The sequence below is a fragment of the Tupaia chinensis genome, unplaced genomic scaffold (genome assembly GCF_000334495.1).
Source record: "Tupaia chinensis unplaced genomic scaffold, TupChi_1.0 Scaffold138491_1, whole genome shotgun sequence".
NCBI lineage: Eukaryota > Metazoa > Chordata > Mammalia > Scandentia > Tupaiidae > Tupaia > Tupaia belangeri.
In genome coordinates this window covers 86,683-101,609 of record NW_006198387.1, presented here as the reverse complement: position 1 = coordinate 101,609, position 14,927 = coordinate 86,683, and the positions used below count along the sequence as shown (strand labels likewise).

The following is a 14,927-nucleotide window of genomic DNA, read 5'->3' as shown; positions in this document are numbered from 1 at the left end:
CCAATTTTGCATTTCCCCAAGGGACAGACTGTGCTCACCAGGCAAAAGCTATTACTGGACCCATTTCAGCCAAATAAAAGGAAATATGATACCAACAAAGATGACTGGAAGGAAATACTTCCAAATGATCCTGTCCTTGGGTGGTAAGAACTTAAGTGGGTTCTTTATCTTCTTGTACAGTTTCCAAATGCCCAGCAGTGGGCATATGCTGGTTTTTTTTTTATTACTTATTTTATTTTATTTATTATCATTATTTCTTAATTTGCTATAGCGCATGTACACTCACAAGAGAGAGAAAGTGAGAAAGCAAGCCACCAGGTCCAGGACTCAAACCATGGCCGGCCATGTGGCAGTCCAGCACTTTAATCACCATGTCACCTGCTAGCCCAAACACATGGTTTTTAATAATCTGGAAAAAAACAGCATTATAAAAACAAACAAAAAAAAGGGAACATTCCCAGACGGATCAGAAATACTATTTATAGGAGGTGGGACACCAGACTTGATCTGAGATTCTACCCAATGTGAATCCAGTTTCCAAGCCTCAAACAACTGAAATCCATTCCCAACAGAGGCAACAGAGTAAGCTTCTGCTCCCCTCCATCAGGTCACCCTGCCTCATGCTCAGAGGACGGAGAGCAGACACCTGAAAAGGTACCACTGAGTCTGATTCCAGGAGTACAAGGACCAACTACTCCAGTGGAAGGTGTCTGCAGGGATCTTGAGAGCCACCAAGTGGGGAGGGAGTTTTTCACCCCAGCATTAGGGGTGGCAGGTCACCCAATAGCCATGTGGCCTGGAACTGTGGTTCAAAGTAGGGCCAATCTCACCCTTGGGGAGTATGACCAATTTAAGCCTTCTTTTAATTTTTAATTAAGAAAACAGTCTTGGGTCAGCCCCATGATTCAGTAGTTAAGGGAGCCAGATCCCACCTGTGCTACTACATGGTTTGAATCCCAGTCCTGGTAAGTAGAAGAACACGTCAGGCATGTGTACATGCATGCCCCAAGTCCCAAAAGGATGGGAAGATGGAAAAGGGATTTGGTGTGACCACACCCCACTGGGGGTGTTGTCTCCTTCTCTCTCTCCCTCTTTTTGGCAAGTACAAATGCTCTCTGGCAATTAAAAAACAAAACAAAACCAACAAAAAAAACCCACAGTGTTAAATTGAACTCTTAAAGGCAGACACCGGGGAGTGAGAGGCAGGGGCAGGTGATAAGGCAGATCAAGGAACCAGGAACAGAAGATGTGGGTATGGGTCCAGCCTTTTCTCGCTCACTGTGTGAAACTGGGTCAGCTCCTACCTCTCTGGACCTCAAAACTTTCCCATCTGAAGTTTCCAGAGGTTGGACAGGAGTTCTGAGCAGCGTCCCAGCTCAGTTGGCAGCCCGGTGCCCAGGCCTTCGGCCATACTTTCTTCCTAGACTCAAAGTCTCCGTGGCCCAGTAGGCCCCAGCAGTCTGTCAGCCCTATTGTTCCACCCCTGCTTTTAATGAAGCCACATCTGGAGTGTATCTCCTCTGATCCCTGCTTTGTACAGCTCCTCACAGCTGGGTCCTCATAAATCAATTTGTTCTGCAGACAAATTCCCAGAACTGTCCAAAATCTTACCCAGAAAAAGCAGTTTTATTTCCCTCCAGCTTCTGTTCCAAAGCTATGGGCTGAGCCCAGTCCACACTGGGACAAGCTCCTCGAGTCTCCCAAAGCCCATGGCCAGCTAGGATTCTGCAGAGTGGCTGAGGTTCACAATCCTGTCTTCAAGCGCAGACGATGGCTAGGCCTGGTTTTCCTGTCCCCTCAGTGAGCAGTACCCTCAACCCTACAGTGAAAAGATCGAACTACAGTGAACCACCAAGCTCCCAGCTCTTGGATCCGACGTGTTCCCAGACAGACGAACTAATGAGGAGAGAAGAGCTGAAAATGAATTTCCCTGCAGGTGGAGAGAGCAGGGGGCTTGAGGCCTCCCTGGACTTCTTTTGTTTGCCCCACAGGCAGCAAACAGCCCGGTACCCACCGCTTCTCTGACTGGCCATTCTGTGGGCGAGGCGAGGTGCTCCTGCTCTTTCCAAGGGCTGCTCTGCCCCCAGGATATCTCTGGGATTCTACAACTCAGAATCGTGGTCTGGCCGGCATCTGGTCTCCTCAGCAAGTCCCTGAGCAACAATTTTGGCTGGTGCTCTGGGCTCCCAGCCTTGCTCAGACCCCTCACTTAACCCTCAAGATGCTCTTTGAGGTAGGTATTAGCACTGCCCCTATTTTACAGAAGAGGATAATGACTCCGCACGGTTAAGTAACTTGCCCAAAGTCTCAGTGACCACACAGAATTCCTATCAAGTTGTATCGTACTGCAAATTCCAACCTCTTTCCTTCCTTCCTTCCTTCCTTCCTTCCTTCCTTCCTTCCTTCCTTCCTTTCTATTTCTTTTTCTCTTTCTTTCTTTCTTTCTTTCTTTCTTTCTTTCTTTCTTTCTTTCTTTCTTTCTTTCTTTCTTTTTCTTTCTTTCTTTCTTTCTTTTTCCTTTCTTTCCTTTTTTTAAGAGAGATTTTATGTTATAGGGCACGTGAGCTCACCAGAGAGGCAGAAAGCAAGAAATCACCACCTCCACAGGGAGATGGCCACACTGCAATCCCTCCTCCTCCATTCTCCTCTCAGGATTTTAAGCACCCATGCACACATTCCCAGCGTGAGTTTTAAGCCACTGGGTCTGGGACTTGAACCTCAGTCAATTACGTGGGAGTCCAGCAACATAACCATCTGCTGGTTACAAATCCCAACCTCTTTGAATCCATCATGCCAAGTGAAGTCAAGCCTAGATGTTTCCTCATTTCCCTTTCCTACAAATACAAGTTATCTCAGGCTCAGAATATTTTTAACTATTTATTTATTTTTAATTTGACCAGAGAGGGACAGAGCACGTGCACATGAGAGAGAGAGAGAGTGAGAAGGTAAGCCGCCAGCCAGGTCCAGGACTTGAGCCATGGTTGGCCACGTGGGAGTCCAGCGCCCCTAACCACCACGCCACCTGTCGGCCCCAAACTCGCATAAAATTTTTAAAGATCATTTTAATCAAAGGAGTACATTGTTTTTCTTGTTCTTCTCTCGCTCTTTTTTTTTTGGAGAGGTTTTCGCTGTAGGGTGTGTGCGCTCGCCAAACAGACAGAGAGAGACATAGAGACAGAAAGCAAGAAATCACCCCCCAGGGGGGATGGTCACGCCGCAATCCCTTTTCCATTCTCCTCTCGGGATCTTGGGCACACACGCACACACGCCCGGCGTGAGTTTTAAGTCACCAGATCCAGGACGCAAACCGCGGTCGACTACGTGGGAGTCCAGCGACATAGCCATTACACTAACTGCTGGTTCCCCTTCTCTCGCTCTCTTTCACACACACACACACACACACACACACACACACACACACAGCCTCTCTCCCCACACAGCCTATCAATGCCATTTTATCACCTCACAACACCTGGGTTAGCCTCATCTGTCCTCATAGCATCTCTCTTTGTAGAGATGCAGATGGGAGTCTTGACCTTTGAGCAAATGCAGCTGATCTCATGCAAACATCTGTCTTCACTCCCTCCCAGAACCCTGGTGAAAACCACATCTGTCAATGATGGGCTGAATCAGGAGAGGTCCAGGGACATGTCCTCTGTCTCTGACTCTCTGAGGGGCTGTCCTGGGGCAGAGGTAGCTAACACACTGGGTGGTCTCAGAGGGGATCCAAGCCAATAAGAGAAGCTACAGCCCAATTTCAGTTTCATAAAGAAGCCACCAAGAACTGGATGAGATGGCTGTCGACTGGGGAGCTGCCCCTGTCTGGCAGTGGACAGCTGGAGTCACTCGCCAAACATCAGGAACATGAAGAAAGGGTTCCTGTAATAGGAGATAGTTGAGCATGTGACTTGCAAAGTCCCTTCAATGTCTCTTACCTAGTGCTTTGCGTCCTTTTGTAATAGTTGACGATTAGAAGCCAGTGGCGCTTTGCAATCACTGGAGGCCATAACTAGAGCTGCCCAGGAGGCACACCCATCTGGTAATCTCTTTACAGGATGCTGAAACAACCATCTCAGCGTTCTCATGAGCAATCTGTTCCGTTGACCCTTGCCTCGTAAAAAGGATCTGAGATGACTCAGAGAGGAATCGTGACACAGCAGTTGAGACAGAACTCTCTGTCCCATGGGCTTTAAGCACTCTGAAGATGGATCAGGGCTGGATGGAGCAACTGCAGTTGATTTGGTCACTATGGGCCTCTCTGGCTGCATAGCAAGAATCTCAAAGTGGGGAAATGAAGAAATACCTCCCACCCCTGCCCCAGTGAAATGAAAGAGGGCAGCATGCGCATGGGCAAAAACGGAGTCCTGCCAAAACAACTGTACCTAGAGGCATAGGTCTGGTCCCCAAACGGCTCTGCACTTGGAGCACTGTCTCTGTTCTTGCCCTGACTTTACACTGTCCAAAGAAATGTGCATGCCTGGAGATACAAATCAGCTGAACCTCCGTACTCTCCAAGCGGGGCTGGCTCTTGTAACGGTCATGCTGTAACTGGCAGGGTTGTGTAAGTGGGCTAAGAGTAGGATTGTTTAGACCAATAGACTTGGCCTCAGCAGAAGCACTGTCTTGTTTCCTGAGCCGACACCACCATCTAGTGTGTGTGTGTGTGTGTGTGTGTGTGTGCACGCACAAAGGAACCACAACCGCCTGGCTTTCTTCTCTCCCTCTCATTCTCTTTACTATCTTCTTGCTACTCAAAGTACGATCCATGAACTAGCAGCAGGGGCACCAGGTAAGAGCTTATGAAACATGCAGTCAGGTCCTAGACCTAATGAATCTGGATCTGCTTAGTAACAAGTCACCAGGCATGTTAAAGGTGAAAAGCACAATTTTAATAAGAGGAGAAACAGCAAGCTAGCCAATGCATGAAATTGAACAGATACTTGACCCATAAAGACTTTAAACAGGGTCTAGCATGTGGCATGGTGGTTAAGGTGCTGGACTCCCACACACCCGATCATAGTTCAAGTCCTGAACTTGGCAGCTTGTTATCTCACTTTCACTCTCTTTCCATTTCTATCTGTTTCTCTCCAGTGAGGGTATGAACTCTGTAGCAAACTAAGAAATCATAATAATGACAAATAAAATTAAATAAATAATTCTTTGAAAAATCCTAAATTCTTCTCAACTCACGTATGAGCTTTCACATGGTGAAGATTCAGTTTCAGATGTGCAGGTGGCATGGTGGTTAATGCGCTGGACTCTCACATGGCAGACCACAGTTCAAGTCCTGGACTTGGTGGCTTGCTTTCTCACTTTCCTTCTCTTTCTCACTGTCTCTCTCTTGTCAAATTGAGAAATAATAATAGTAAATTAAATTAAATAGATAATTCTAATAAAAAGGATTCAGTTTCTTGGCCATTTACATAAATGTTCAAAATGGAATCTCCCTGGGACCAGTAGATGATATAAAGGTTATGTCACTGGACTCCTATGTAGTTGACCATGTGGTTCAAGTCCCAGACCCTGTGGCTTAAAACTGATGCTGGGTGCATATGTGTGCATGCCCAAGATCCCGAGAGGAGAATGGAGAAGGGACTGCAGAGTGGTCATCCGCCTGGGAGGTGATTTCTCACTTACTGTCTCTCTGTGTCTCCAGTGAGTGCACACACCCTACAGCAAAAATCTAAATTAAAAAAAAAAAAATCTACTCAAATGCTAGGTAGGAATCTGGTGGCAGGGAGGGAAATCCCTGAGCCCAAGTTTGTTTGTTTGTTTGTTTTGTTTTTGTTTTTTGAGAGGTTTTTGCTATAGGATGCGTGCGCTCACCAGACAGAGACAGACAGAGAGACAGAAAGTGAGAAATCATCCCCCAGAGGAGATGGCCACGCCACATTCCCTTCTCCTCCATTCTCCTCTCGGGATCTTGGGCATGCACGCACACACGCCTGGCATGAGTTTAAACCACTGGGTCCAGGACTCAAACCATGGTCAACTACATGGGAGTCCAGCGATGCTAACTGCTGGTCCCCCTAAGCCCAAGTTTTTAATGCACCTGAGAATTATTCAAGTCTTGAATCCTAAACAAGAAAAGTCAAACACTTGCCTGGCTGGATTTCAAAAATCACTGAACCACGATTCCCTTTGTCTCGTGTTCCCCGCTCTGAGCCAGGTGTCTATAACTATAACCCTAAGCCTACCCCACAACTGTATGTCGGAAGTATTGGGACAGACACCTATCTAATTTTACAGGTCCACAGGTGAAAATAAATTGTGCCTTAGTGGCTGTACTTACTGGATTATACCCAGGACCTTCAAATGGACCTAGACCTGATTCATATTTTGAACTTTTATCTGACAAGATTTGAATTGAGATGAAGAAATGACAGGAAAACCCAGAAATCCTGACGGGAGTGATTGTATGTTGCCCAGGGAAGGATATGAATTATTGGGGACAGAGGTGGCCTATGATAGAATTCCAAGATGACGTCTGATGCACAAACCTTGTGGAAAGCCTCTCTCTGGAGTGTGGTCAATTCCTGTGATGATGATGGGATATTACTCCAGTGAAAGAATTGTGTGGGTATGACTAAAGTCTCTAATCAGTTAACTTTTTAGATTCTAGAAGAGAAATTATCCTGGGTGGGTTCGATCTAATCAAGTGAGTCCTGAAAAGACATAAGAATCAGTAAAAAACACTCTCCTATTGGGACCAGCAGTTGGTGTAATGGCTATGTCTCTGGACTCCCAGCAGATCAAGTCCCAGACCCACTGGCTTAAACTCATGCTAGGTATGTGTGCATATGTGCCCAAGATCCTGAGAGGAGAATGGAGGAGAAGGCATTGCGGCGTGGCCATCTCCCCTGGGGGGTGATTTCTCGCTTTTTGTCTCTCTGTCTTTCTGGTGAACGCATGTACCATATTGCAAAAACCTCTGAAAAGCAAACAAACAAACAAAAACACTCTCCTACTGGCCTTGAAGAAGCAAGCAAGTCTGTGAAGAGGACTACAAGACAGGGAATGGTAAGTGGCTTTAAAGATGAAGGCTAGTAGTCTGAAAGAACTTAATCATCCATCAACCAGTGATTTTGGAAGATAATCCTGAGTCTCTGGTGAGAAGACAATCATGGCTGACAGCAGCCAGTGAGACCCTGAGCAGAGACCCAGCTAAGCCACGCCCAACTTCTAACCTACAAAAACTGTGAGGTAACATACTTGTTTTGAGACCAGCAGTTGATGTAATGGTTATGTCGCTGGACTCCCATGTAATTGATCGTAGGTTCGAATCCCGGACCTGGTGACTTAAACTCACACCGGGCACGTGTGTGTGCATGCCCAAGATCCCAAGAAGAGAATTGAGAAGAAGGGACTATGGTGTGGCCATCCCTCCTGAGGAGTGATTTCTCGCTTTTTGTCCCTTTGTCTCTCTCTGTCTTTCTGGTGAGCATACACGCCCTATAGCAAAAACCTCTCCAAGAAAAAAAAAAAAAAAGATAGCATACTTGTTTTAATCTTCTAAATTACGAAGGCTTCAAATCAGCCACTACAAATATATTCAAAGACTTAAAAAAAAAACTATAGTCAAAGAATTAAAGGAAAATATGCTAACAATGAATCATTACATAAGGAACTTCAAAAGAGAAAGAAACATTACAAGAAAGACACAAATGGATATTCAGTGTTGAAAAAGTACAATCCCTTTGAAAGGAAAAAAGGACTAGACAGACTCAATAGCAGGTGTGAAACAGCAGAGGTCATGAATTTAAGGACAAATCAACAGAATGATTCAATCTGAAGAACAAAGGGGCAGAAAAAAATGGAAGAAATAACGCCAAAATCTTTCCAGATTACAGAAAAAACATTAAATTACATTTCAAAAAGCTCAATGAACCCTAAGTATGATAAACACACACAGATGATATCAAGACCTATTGTAATCAAACTGCCAAAAGACAAAGATGAAGAGAAAAACCATAAACAGCAACCAGAGAAAAATGACTCATCACACACAAGTCACAACATGATTAATGGACAATTTCTCATTCAAAACAATGGGGGCTCTAAGGTAGTGTTATCACAGATTCACAGTGCTGAGAGAGAATACACACACCAAATCCTGTTAATTAAAAAAATTCTGTATCTAGCTAAACTATCTTTCAAAAACTGAAGGCAAAACAAAATCATTCCCAAATAAACAAAAAATGACTGTGACAAACTGATCTAGCTAAACTACTAAAGAAATTCCTTACACTGGAAGAAAATGACACCAAAGGGTTACTTGGATTCGCAGGCAATAATGCAGAGCACAGAAAATGTAGGGTAAATGCAACAGCTGTATTTCTCCTTTCACCGTTTGAAGTGAAAATTATACCACTCCATTGCTGAGTTTCTAACATACATATAGATATATTGGGTCGTCGGAAAAGTCATGCCACATTTCTGCACGGAAAAACAGAAAAATCCATCATGACTTATTCAACCACCCAATATATGTCCATTACAACACAAAGGAGAAGGTAGGAAATAAAACTATAGTGGTACACACTTGGAAAATTGTGTTGGAATTAACTCAACAGCAAGATGAAGACGACTGTGGTAAATTCAGGGAGCATACTGGAAGCCCTAAAGCAACTGCTAAAAAGTAACTGAAAAACAAGGCTAAGAAATCAATACACATACTTAAACCTGCACGACCTCTAGGGCCAGCTAGTGGCATGGTGGTTAAGGTGGCTGGAACTCACAAGACCAACTTTGTAGTTCAAGTCCTGGACCTGGTGACTTGAAAAACACACCGGGTGCATGTGTGTGCATGCCAAATACTCCCAAAACAAGAACGGAAGAAAAGAGAGTGTGGCATGGTCAGATGAGGAAAAGAGTCTATACTGAGTTTGTATAATTTCACATAGTCTTGGTATCTATTGTGAATACAGGTTTTAAATGCATCAAATGTGCTAACTAACAAATTTAAAATACCAAATACATGCAACTTCATCGGTCATCTTTATAGGACACTATAGAACCAATTTATTATTTTGAAAACTGGTAGATAAAGGACATGATGCAGCTTTTATCCTGCCTCCCCTTCAGGGTTACAAGACTCAGAATAGCCAAATACTTGATGAAGCAGGTTAGATTCTCAGAGCAGAACCAGGACTGTCTCCTGTGACACACTTTCCAGTTCTCTGCCTCTCCCAGTTCCTCAAATCAGTTTCTCTCACCACCCCAGGTTCCTATATTTCTGCTTCCTGGTGACCACCATGGGACATAGAGATTCAGCTTAACTGGCCCCACTGACCACAACATCCTACCCTACACAAGCTGTACAGATAAGCGACAGTGACCACCTGTCAACCTCAAAGCCCACCATTTGGAACTTCCCTTAGCTTTCCACAGGAAACCTGGACCCAATAAAGGCTTTGGATCCTAGGTCCCTCTCTCTTATTCCTGATCCACTGGTGGGGTATGCATGTCCCAGGTGACCTCCCCTTCCTACTGGTAAGCAGCCCTCCCCTCTCTGGGATCAGCTTCTGTTTTGTCATGTGCTTTGTTGCCCTGCCTGCTCTGGGTCTCACTGAAGCCGCACACCTGAACTTCTTCCCAGGTCACAGCTCTCCTAGAGCGTGGCTGCCTTGGTGTAAATAAACTGGACACAGATGAAACAAGAGTTATGGGGCATCTGTCTAGAAATAGAGTGGCACCTGGTCACCAGGGAGACATTCTGGAATCAGCCTGTCCACCAGAATAAAGAAATTTGCCACAAAAGGCACACTGTACGACCCACGACCTCGTAGGGCCAGCTAGTGGCATGGTGGTTAAGGTGGCTGGAACTCACATGGCCAACTTTGTAGTTCAAGTCCTGGACTTGGTGACTTGAAAAGCACACCGGGTGCATGTGTGTGATGTCAAATACTCCCAGAATGGAAGAAAAGAGAGTGTGGCATGGTCATTCACCCTGGGGGGGGGGGGGGGAGGGGGGAGTGCTTGCTCTCTCTGTCTCTGTCTCTCTCTCTCTCCTTCTCTCTCTCTATCTCTCCAGACAGCACACATACCCTGTAGCAATTTTTTAAAAAAAAAAACCTGTAAGTCAAACCATTGTAAGTCAGGAACCACACCCACACTTATTTTTGAATAAACACCTATTGATGTTTATTGTGCTTCACACTTTGTAAACTGCATTTATGAAAACAGAGCTAACGTTGAATGACCCCATACTGACTGAGGACAGAGCTCAGCTCTCAGGGGCTCTGTGTTCCTGAACCCTCACAACTACCCTGTGAGCTTGGCTTCATTATCCCATTTTACAGATGAAGAGTTGAAGGACAGACTAGTTAAAATGCAGCAGATGTTTCCTAGTCAGGCCAACTGGAGTTGTTTCTGGGGAACTGCTAACTGGTCACTGCCAGAATCTCTCACAGAGGAGGATGTGTATGTCTATGTATGAATGAATGTTTGTATATATATACCTGAAACACAAGTTGATACTTTTTAATTAATTGCACCTGTGTCTTCACTGCTCCTGTTTGACTGATACCAAAACAAAGATCTGTGTGTTGTCACATTTAAAAAAAATTATTCACATTGACTTTATTGGGTTGATAGATCTCAGAGTTGATCTGGGATCATTTACAAATCAGAATGACTAAGAAAACCTTCTGCAGCAGCTCCTGTGTATGTTGCAAAAATCTAACAGTGATGGAAATGACCAAATAGTATCAATAAACAAATGTGAAAAATGAACTGCACATAGAATGTGAAATTTCTCCCTGAGGCTACTGTGTGATAAACGTTAAAAATGATACAATGTGTTTCAAAGCCACAGTGGTAATAACTAAAAGCAGCCTGCCCCAATACAGCAAGGAGTTGTCAGAAGTTCACTCTCAAGTTGATGTTAGCTTGGCAAATCAATTTTTTTCTTCCAATTTCAGCTTCGGTTAGCGTCCTTAGGCTAAAGTGAGCATCAGAGAGTTTTGACAACGGCGGCAACACATAACCAAAAAGCACTCTTTATTAAATAAATCTAAAATATGTCAATATCCTGTAGGAACCAATACAATGTTTCTCGTGTCTGTCTCTGCCTACTGAGAAAACTCGAACCCAGCATGTGAGGTATTATCCGTTTATGCAAAGCGCGTCACCTGCGTCTGGTTTCCACTTGTGCAAATCTCTTTACACCTGGGAATCCTTATAAATACCAAAATAAAACATTTACCTTTGTTTGCACTGGGGCTAGAAGGCACAACTGGAGAATACACATCTTGATAGAAAAATATGACAAGGTTTTAATTCTCTGAGTTCTAAGAGTTAACTTTTTAGGATCATCCATGGAAAATATGGTATTTAGGGACATTATGAAAGTTTCCAAAATTAGTACAAAACTTTTCACATTTTTGCTAAATTCAACACTTTCACAAAAGGCAATATGGTTTCCTTCTAAAAATAGAGCACTCCAGGTTTTGGTGGGCTGTGGTCGCTGTCCTTAGCTAAGTTTCTGACGGGCACAGAGTCCACGGCCCACAACCTCCTTCAATGGGCTCCTGGGTACAGTTCCGCTTTACAACATGCGCTCCTTGAAGAACCATTTCTGATGATCCGAGCTGGTGCAGTCTCGTAAGAGGGGTACAAAACTATCACTCGATTCCTTCCTGGCAGCCTGGACACATTTCCTGGACTGTTGGTGAATTAAAGAACCATCCTACAAAAGATAATAGACGCTGAATATTTACGAGAATTAGGGATTCCTCAGAAAAGTCTCTTTTCTCTTAAAATGTTTCTTGAAGAGTGTGACTTTTTTTCTGATCATGTCAGAAATATGTATTGTAGGGTAACTGTCTTCAGAGCAAAATGGCAACTCGGGGCTGTCCCTTATGTCCAGAGAACCAGGCAGGAATAAGCACCACCAGGCTGGCGTCTCTCAGGACTGATGGTGCCACCTACTGGCTGCTCTGGGGATCCGTCAGATACAACATCTCATCCCTATTGCTTTTCATTTCCTTTAGGGAAATCGGAAAAAGGATCCTTTATTAATCTCTTTCACTTCTTGTAGATCAACTAAGGCCCTCTTAGTTATCTCTTTTTTATGTATTTAAATGGCGAGTCAGAAAATGTGGCTGGAGTCCCACTGACTAGCTGGGCGAAGGAGCCAGTTACTGGCCACCTGGCTGGAGTTCCTCACCTGTCAGAGGTCATGGTGAGCAGCAGGGGGTGCTATACACCGTGCCAACTCCCAAGCCTCCAAAGACAATTATTTTTTCCCCCTAGAGAGATTTTTGCTTTAGGAAATGTGCTCTCGCCGGAGATGGAGAGACAGAGACACAGAAAGCAAGAAACCACGCCCCAGGGGGCATGGCCACACTGTAATCCCTTCTCCTCCATTCTCACCTTGGGATTTTGGGAATGCAAGTGCCTGGCATGAGTTTTAAGCCACCAGGTCCGGGACTCGAACCATGGTTGACTACATGGGAGTCCAGCAACATAACCATTACACTATCTGCTGGTCCCAAGACAATGAATGATCTTGAAGAGGTCTATTTCTTAGTTATAACATCACATTATCTCTACAGAGCTTTAGAGTTTCCAAAAAATATTTCTGAGTGTACATCTAACCCTCACTAGAGTAATGCTCTTATTGTATTCATTTCAGAGCTGGAAAAACTGAGGCTCAGAGAAGTGAGGTGACTTCTAGTAGACATAACCTCACTCCTTTATACTTTGGCTATGTGTTCCACTCAATTCAACCCCATTTCAGCTTTGAATGCATTTGTGAGTGCTTCTCTCTCCATGAGAGTCCAGGGCAGGCAGCGCATGGTGTGCCTAAGTACAGCAGAAAACACTGCAAGGGAGTAAATGGTGAAGGGAGAAGGAAACACAATTGATGGTGCCTAAATACCCCCACTGCCTCTGTTCACTGTGACCTTCCTGGTTTCCCAGAGCATCCTGTACTGGTCCCCTCCTGGAGATCCGCTAGGACGAGCCCCAAGAGGTTTGACTTTCTTGTTCCTTCTTACAGCCCCCAGGACTAGCAGCAAGAAGGGAAGGAGGGTGCTCCCTTACCTCCTGCAGGATGAACTTCTGATTCTCCGGGGCCGTTTCCTGGCAGAGATGCATGATGAGAATATCAGCTCCTGCTTCCACGGCCACGCAGACCTCTGGGTGGTGGGTGTTGTAGCGTATCTCATGTTGGGACGTGTACTCAAAAAACTGAAAAGATAAAAAGAGTGGGGCAGCCAACACGTGTCCATTACCCTCCAACATAGAAAGAGAGAAAACAGTGGGCGAGACTGAGAACGGGGCCACAGGCCATGGGTGGGGACAAGCACTCGCCCGTCTGGTGACGGCCTGTCAGGTTGCCCTGTGTCCCGCAGCACTCATGGGCCTCTAATGCAAGTGTGAACGCAGTGCCCTTTCTCATGGGCGTCCCGCTTGCTAGACAGTGAGCACAGGCCTGGTTCTGCTCACCGCCTGCCCGCTGTGCCAAACCCTGTGGAAAGAACCAGGCTGGGCGCCAGCACTTGGGGGCTCGCTGCCACCTTCACCAGCCACTTTCTCTCCTTTGCCTCAGTCTCCCTTTCCCCCTTCTCCCAAATGCAATGGACACGACAGTGGCTGGAAACTATATAGTGCTATGCACGTGGCAGCCACGTGACCACTGCTGGGAAGACCTCGCTCTTGTCAGGCAATGTCGTTCTGCTCCTGCGTGCCCAGGCACTACTACTATACAATGCTTAAAAATACTGGTCCCTGGCACTACCCCAGGGAGGGAATCTGCTGAGATAAGGCCAAGGAAACTGTACTGTCTGCATTTTTGACAAGACATTCACCCCACCCACCTTCCACCTCCCTTCCAGGAGATTCTGACATACGGGGCTATTTGTAAGGCACCTCCAGCTGTATTTCTCAAATGAATCTTCCAGAAGCTGGTTAAAACAAGAGTCTGATTGGGATAGGTCCAAGAATTTGCATTTCTAAGCTCCTAGGTGATGCCAATAGTACTTGTGGAGTACCACAGCTTCGAGGAACACTTTCCTTTTTTGAGAGGTTTTTGCTATAGGGTGCATGCACTCCCCAGAGAGGCAGAGATAAACAGAGAGACAGAAAGCAAGAAATCCCTCAGGGGGGATGGCCATGCCTCAATCCCTTCTCCTCCATTCTCCTCTTGGGATCTCGGGCACGCGTGCACATGTGCTCAGCGTGAGTCTTAAGTTACCTGGTCCAGGACTCAAACCACTGTGGGTTATGTGGGAGTCCAGTGCTCTAACCATTATGCCATCTGCTGGTCCGCCTTTAAGGAACATTTTTCTGAAACTCATCAAAGAACCTGATGAATTTAAGGCTGCAAGGGCCTAAATTAGTAAAGTTTCTATTGATAATAGAAAGGCTTAATATTCCAGTGAAATCAGGGTGAATCCAGATCACAAGAAAGCTTCTGAATCTCCATCCCTTTGCCTCTGGGTGTCTGGTAACTACTGAGTCGTCAGAAAAGTCATAGCATATTTTTGCACAGAAAAACATTTTTTAAAAAGTCATGGCTTTTCTGACAGCCCAAATTTAGAACAGGAAAGCTCTGAGGGTCCAGAGCCAACGTTCTCTCATCTCCTGCATCCTTCAAGGGTCCGGTCTGGGGATCCTAGAAGGCCTGCTTCTCTCCATCTAGCCTGAAGTACAGCTCTTGACTCTGAAAAAACTACCAGGGTCCGGCTGTGGCCATTTCCCCCTTCGCAATATGGCACTAAGCACCAACACTTGAACTTCCACGCCAAAAATCACTCTAAGGAAATCAACCAAAATGTAGATCTCTTTGTGCTGGTTTTTCTTCCTTCTTTCTGATCAATGAGGTCAGTGGCAGGGTTGTTAATAATGGCAAAATCAGGGAGGCAGCTAACCAGTTAACTAAACAGCAATACAGGCACACAATGAAATATCAAGAGGCCAGC

The 14,927-nt window shown here is 45.3% G+C and overlaps 1 protein-coding gene across 1 annotated transcript in view; it reads right to left on the bottom strand.

Moving 5' to 3' along the window:
• Positions 1-10,984: 10,984 nt before the first annotated feature.
• The window catches only part of GALNT12 (polypeptide N-acetylgalactosaminyltransferase 12), a gene marked incomplete at its 5' end in the record, with an annotated part of 36,529 nt that continues 32,586 nt past the window's right edge, over positions 10,985-14,927 (bottom strand). Inside the window, 2 exon segments of the mRNA XM_014592770.1 lie at positions 10,985-11,689; positions 13,048-13,194. Of these exon segments, the coding sequence (XP_014448256.1) occupies positions 11,549-11,689; positions 13,048-13,194 (288 nt within the window).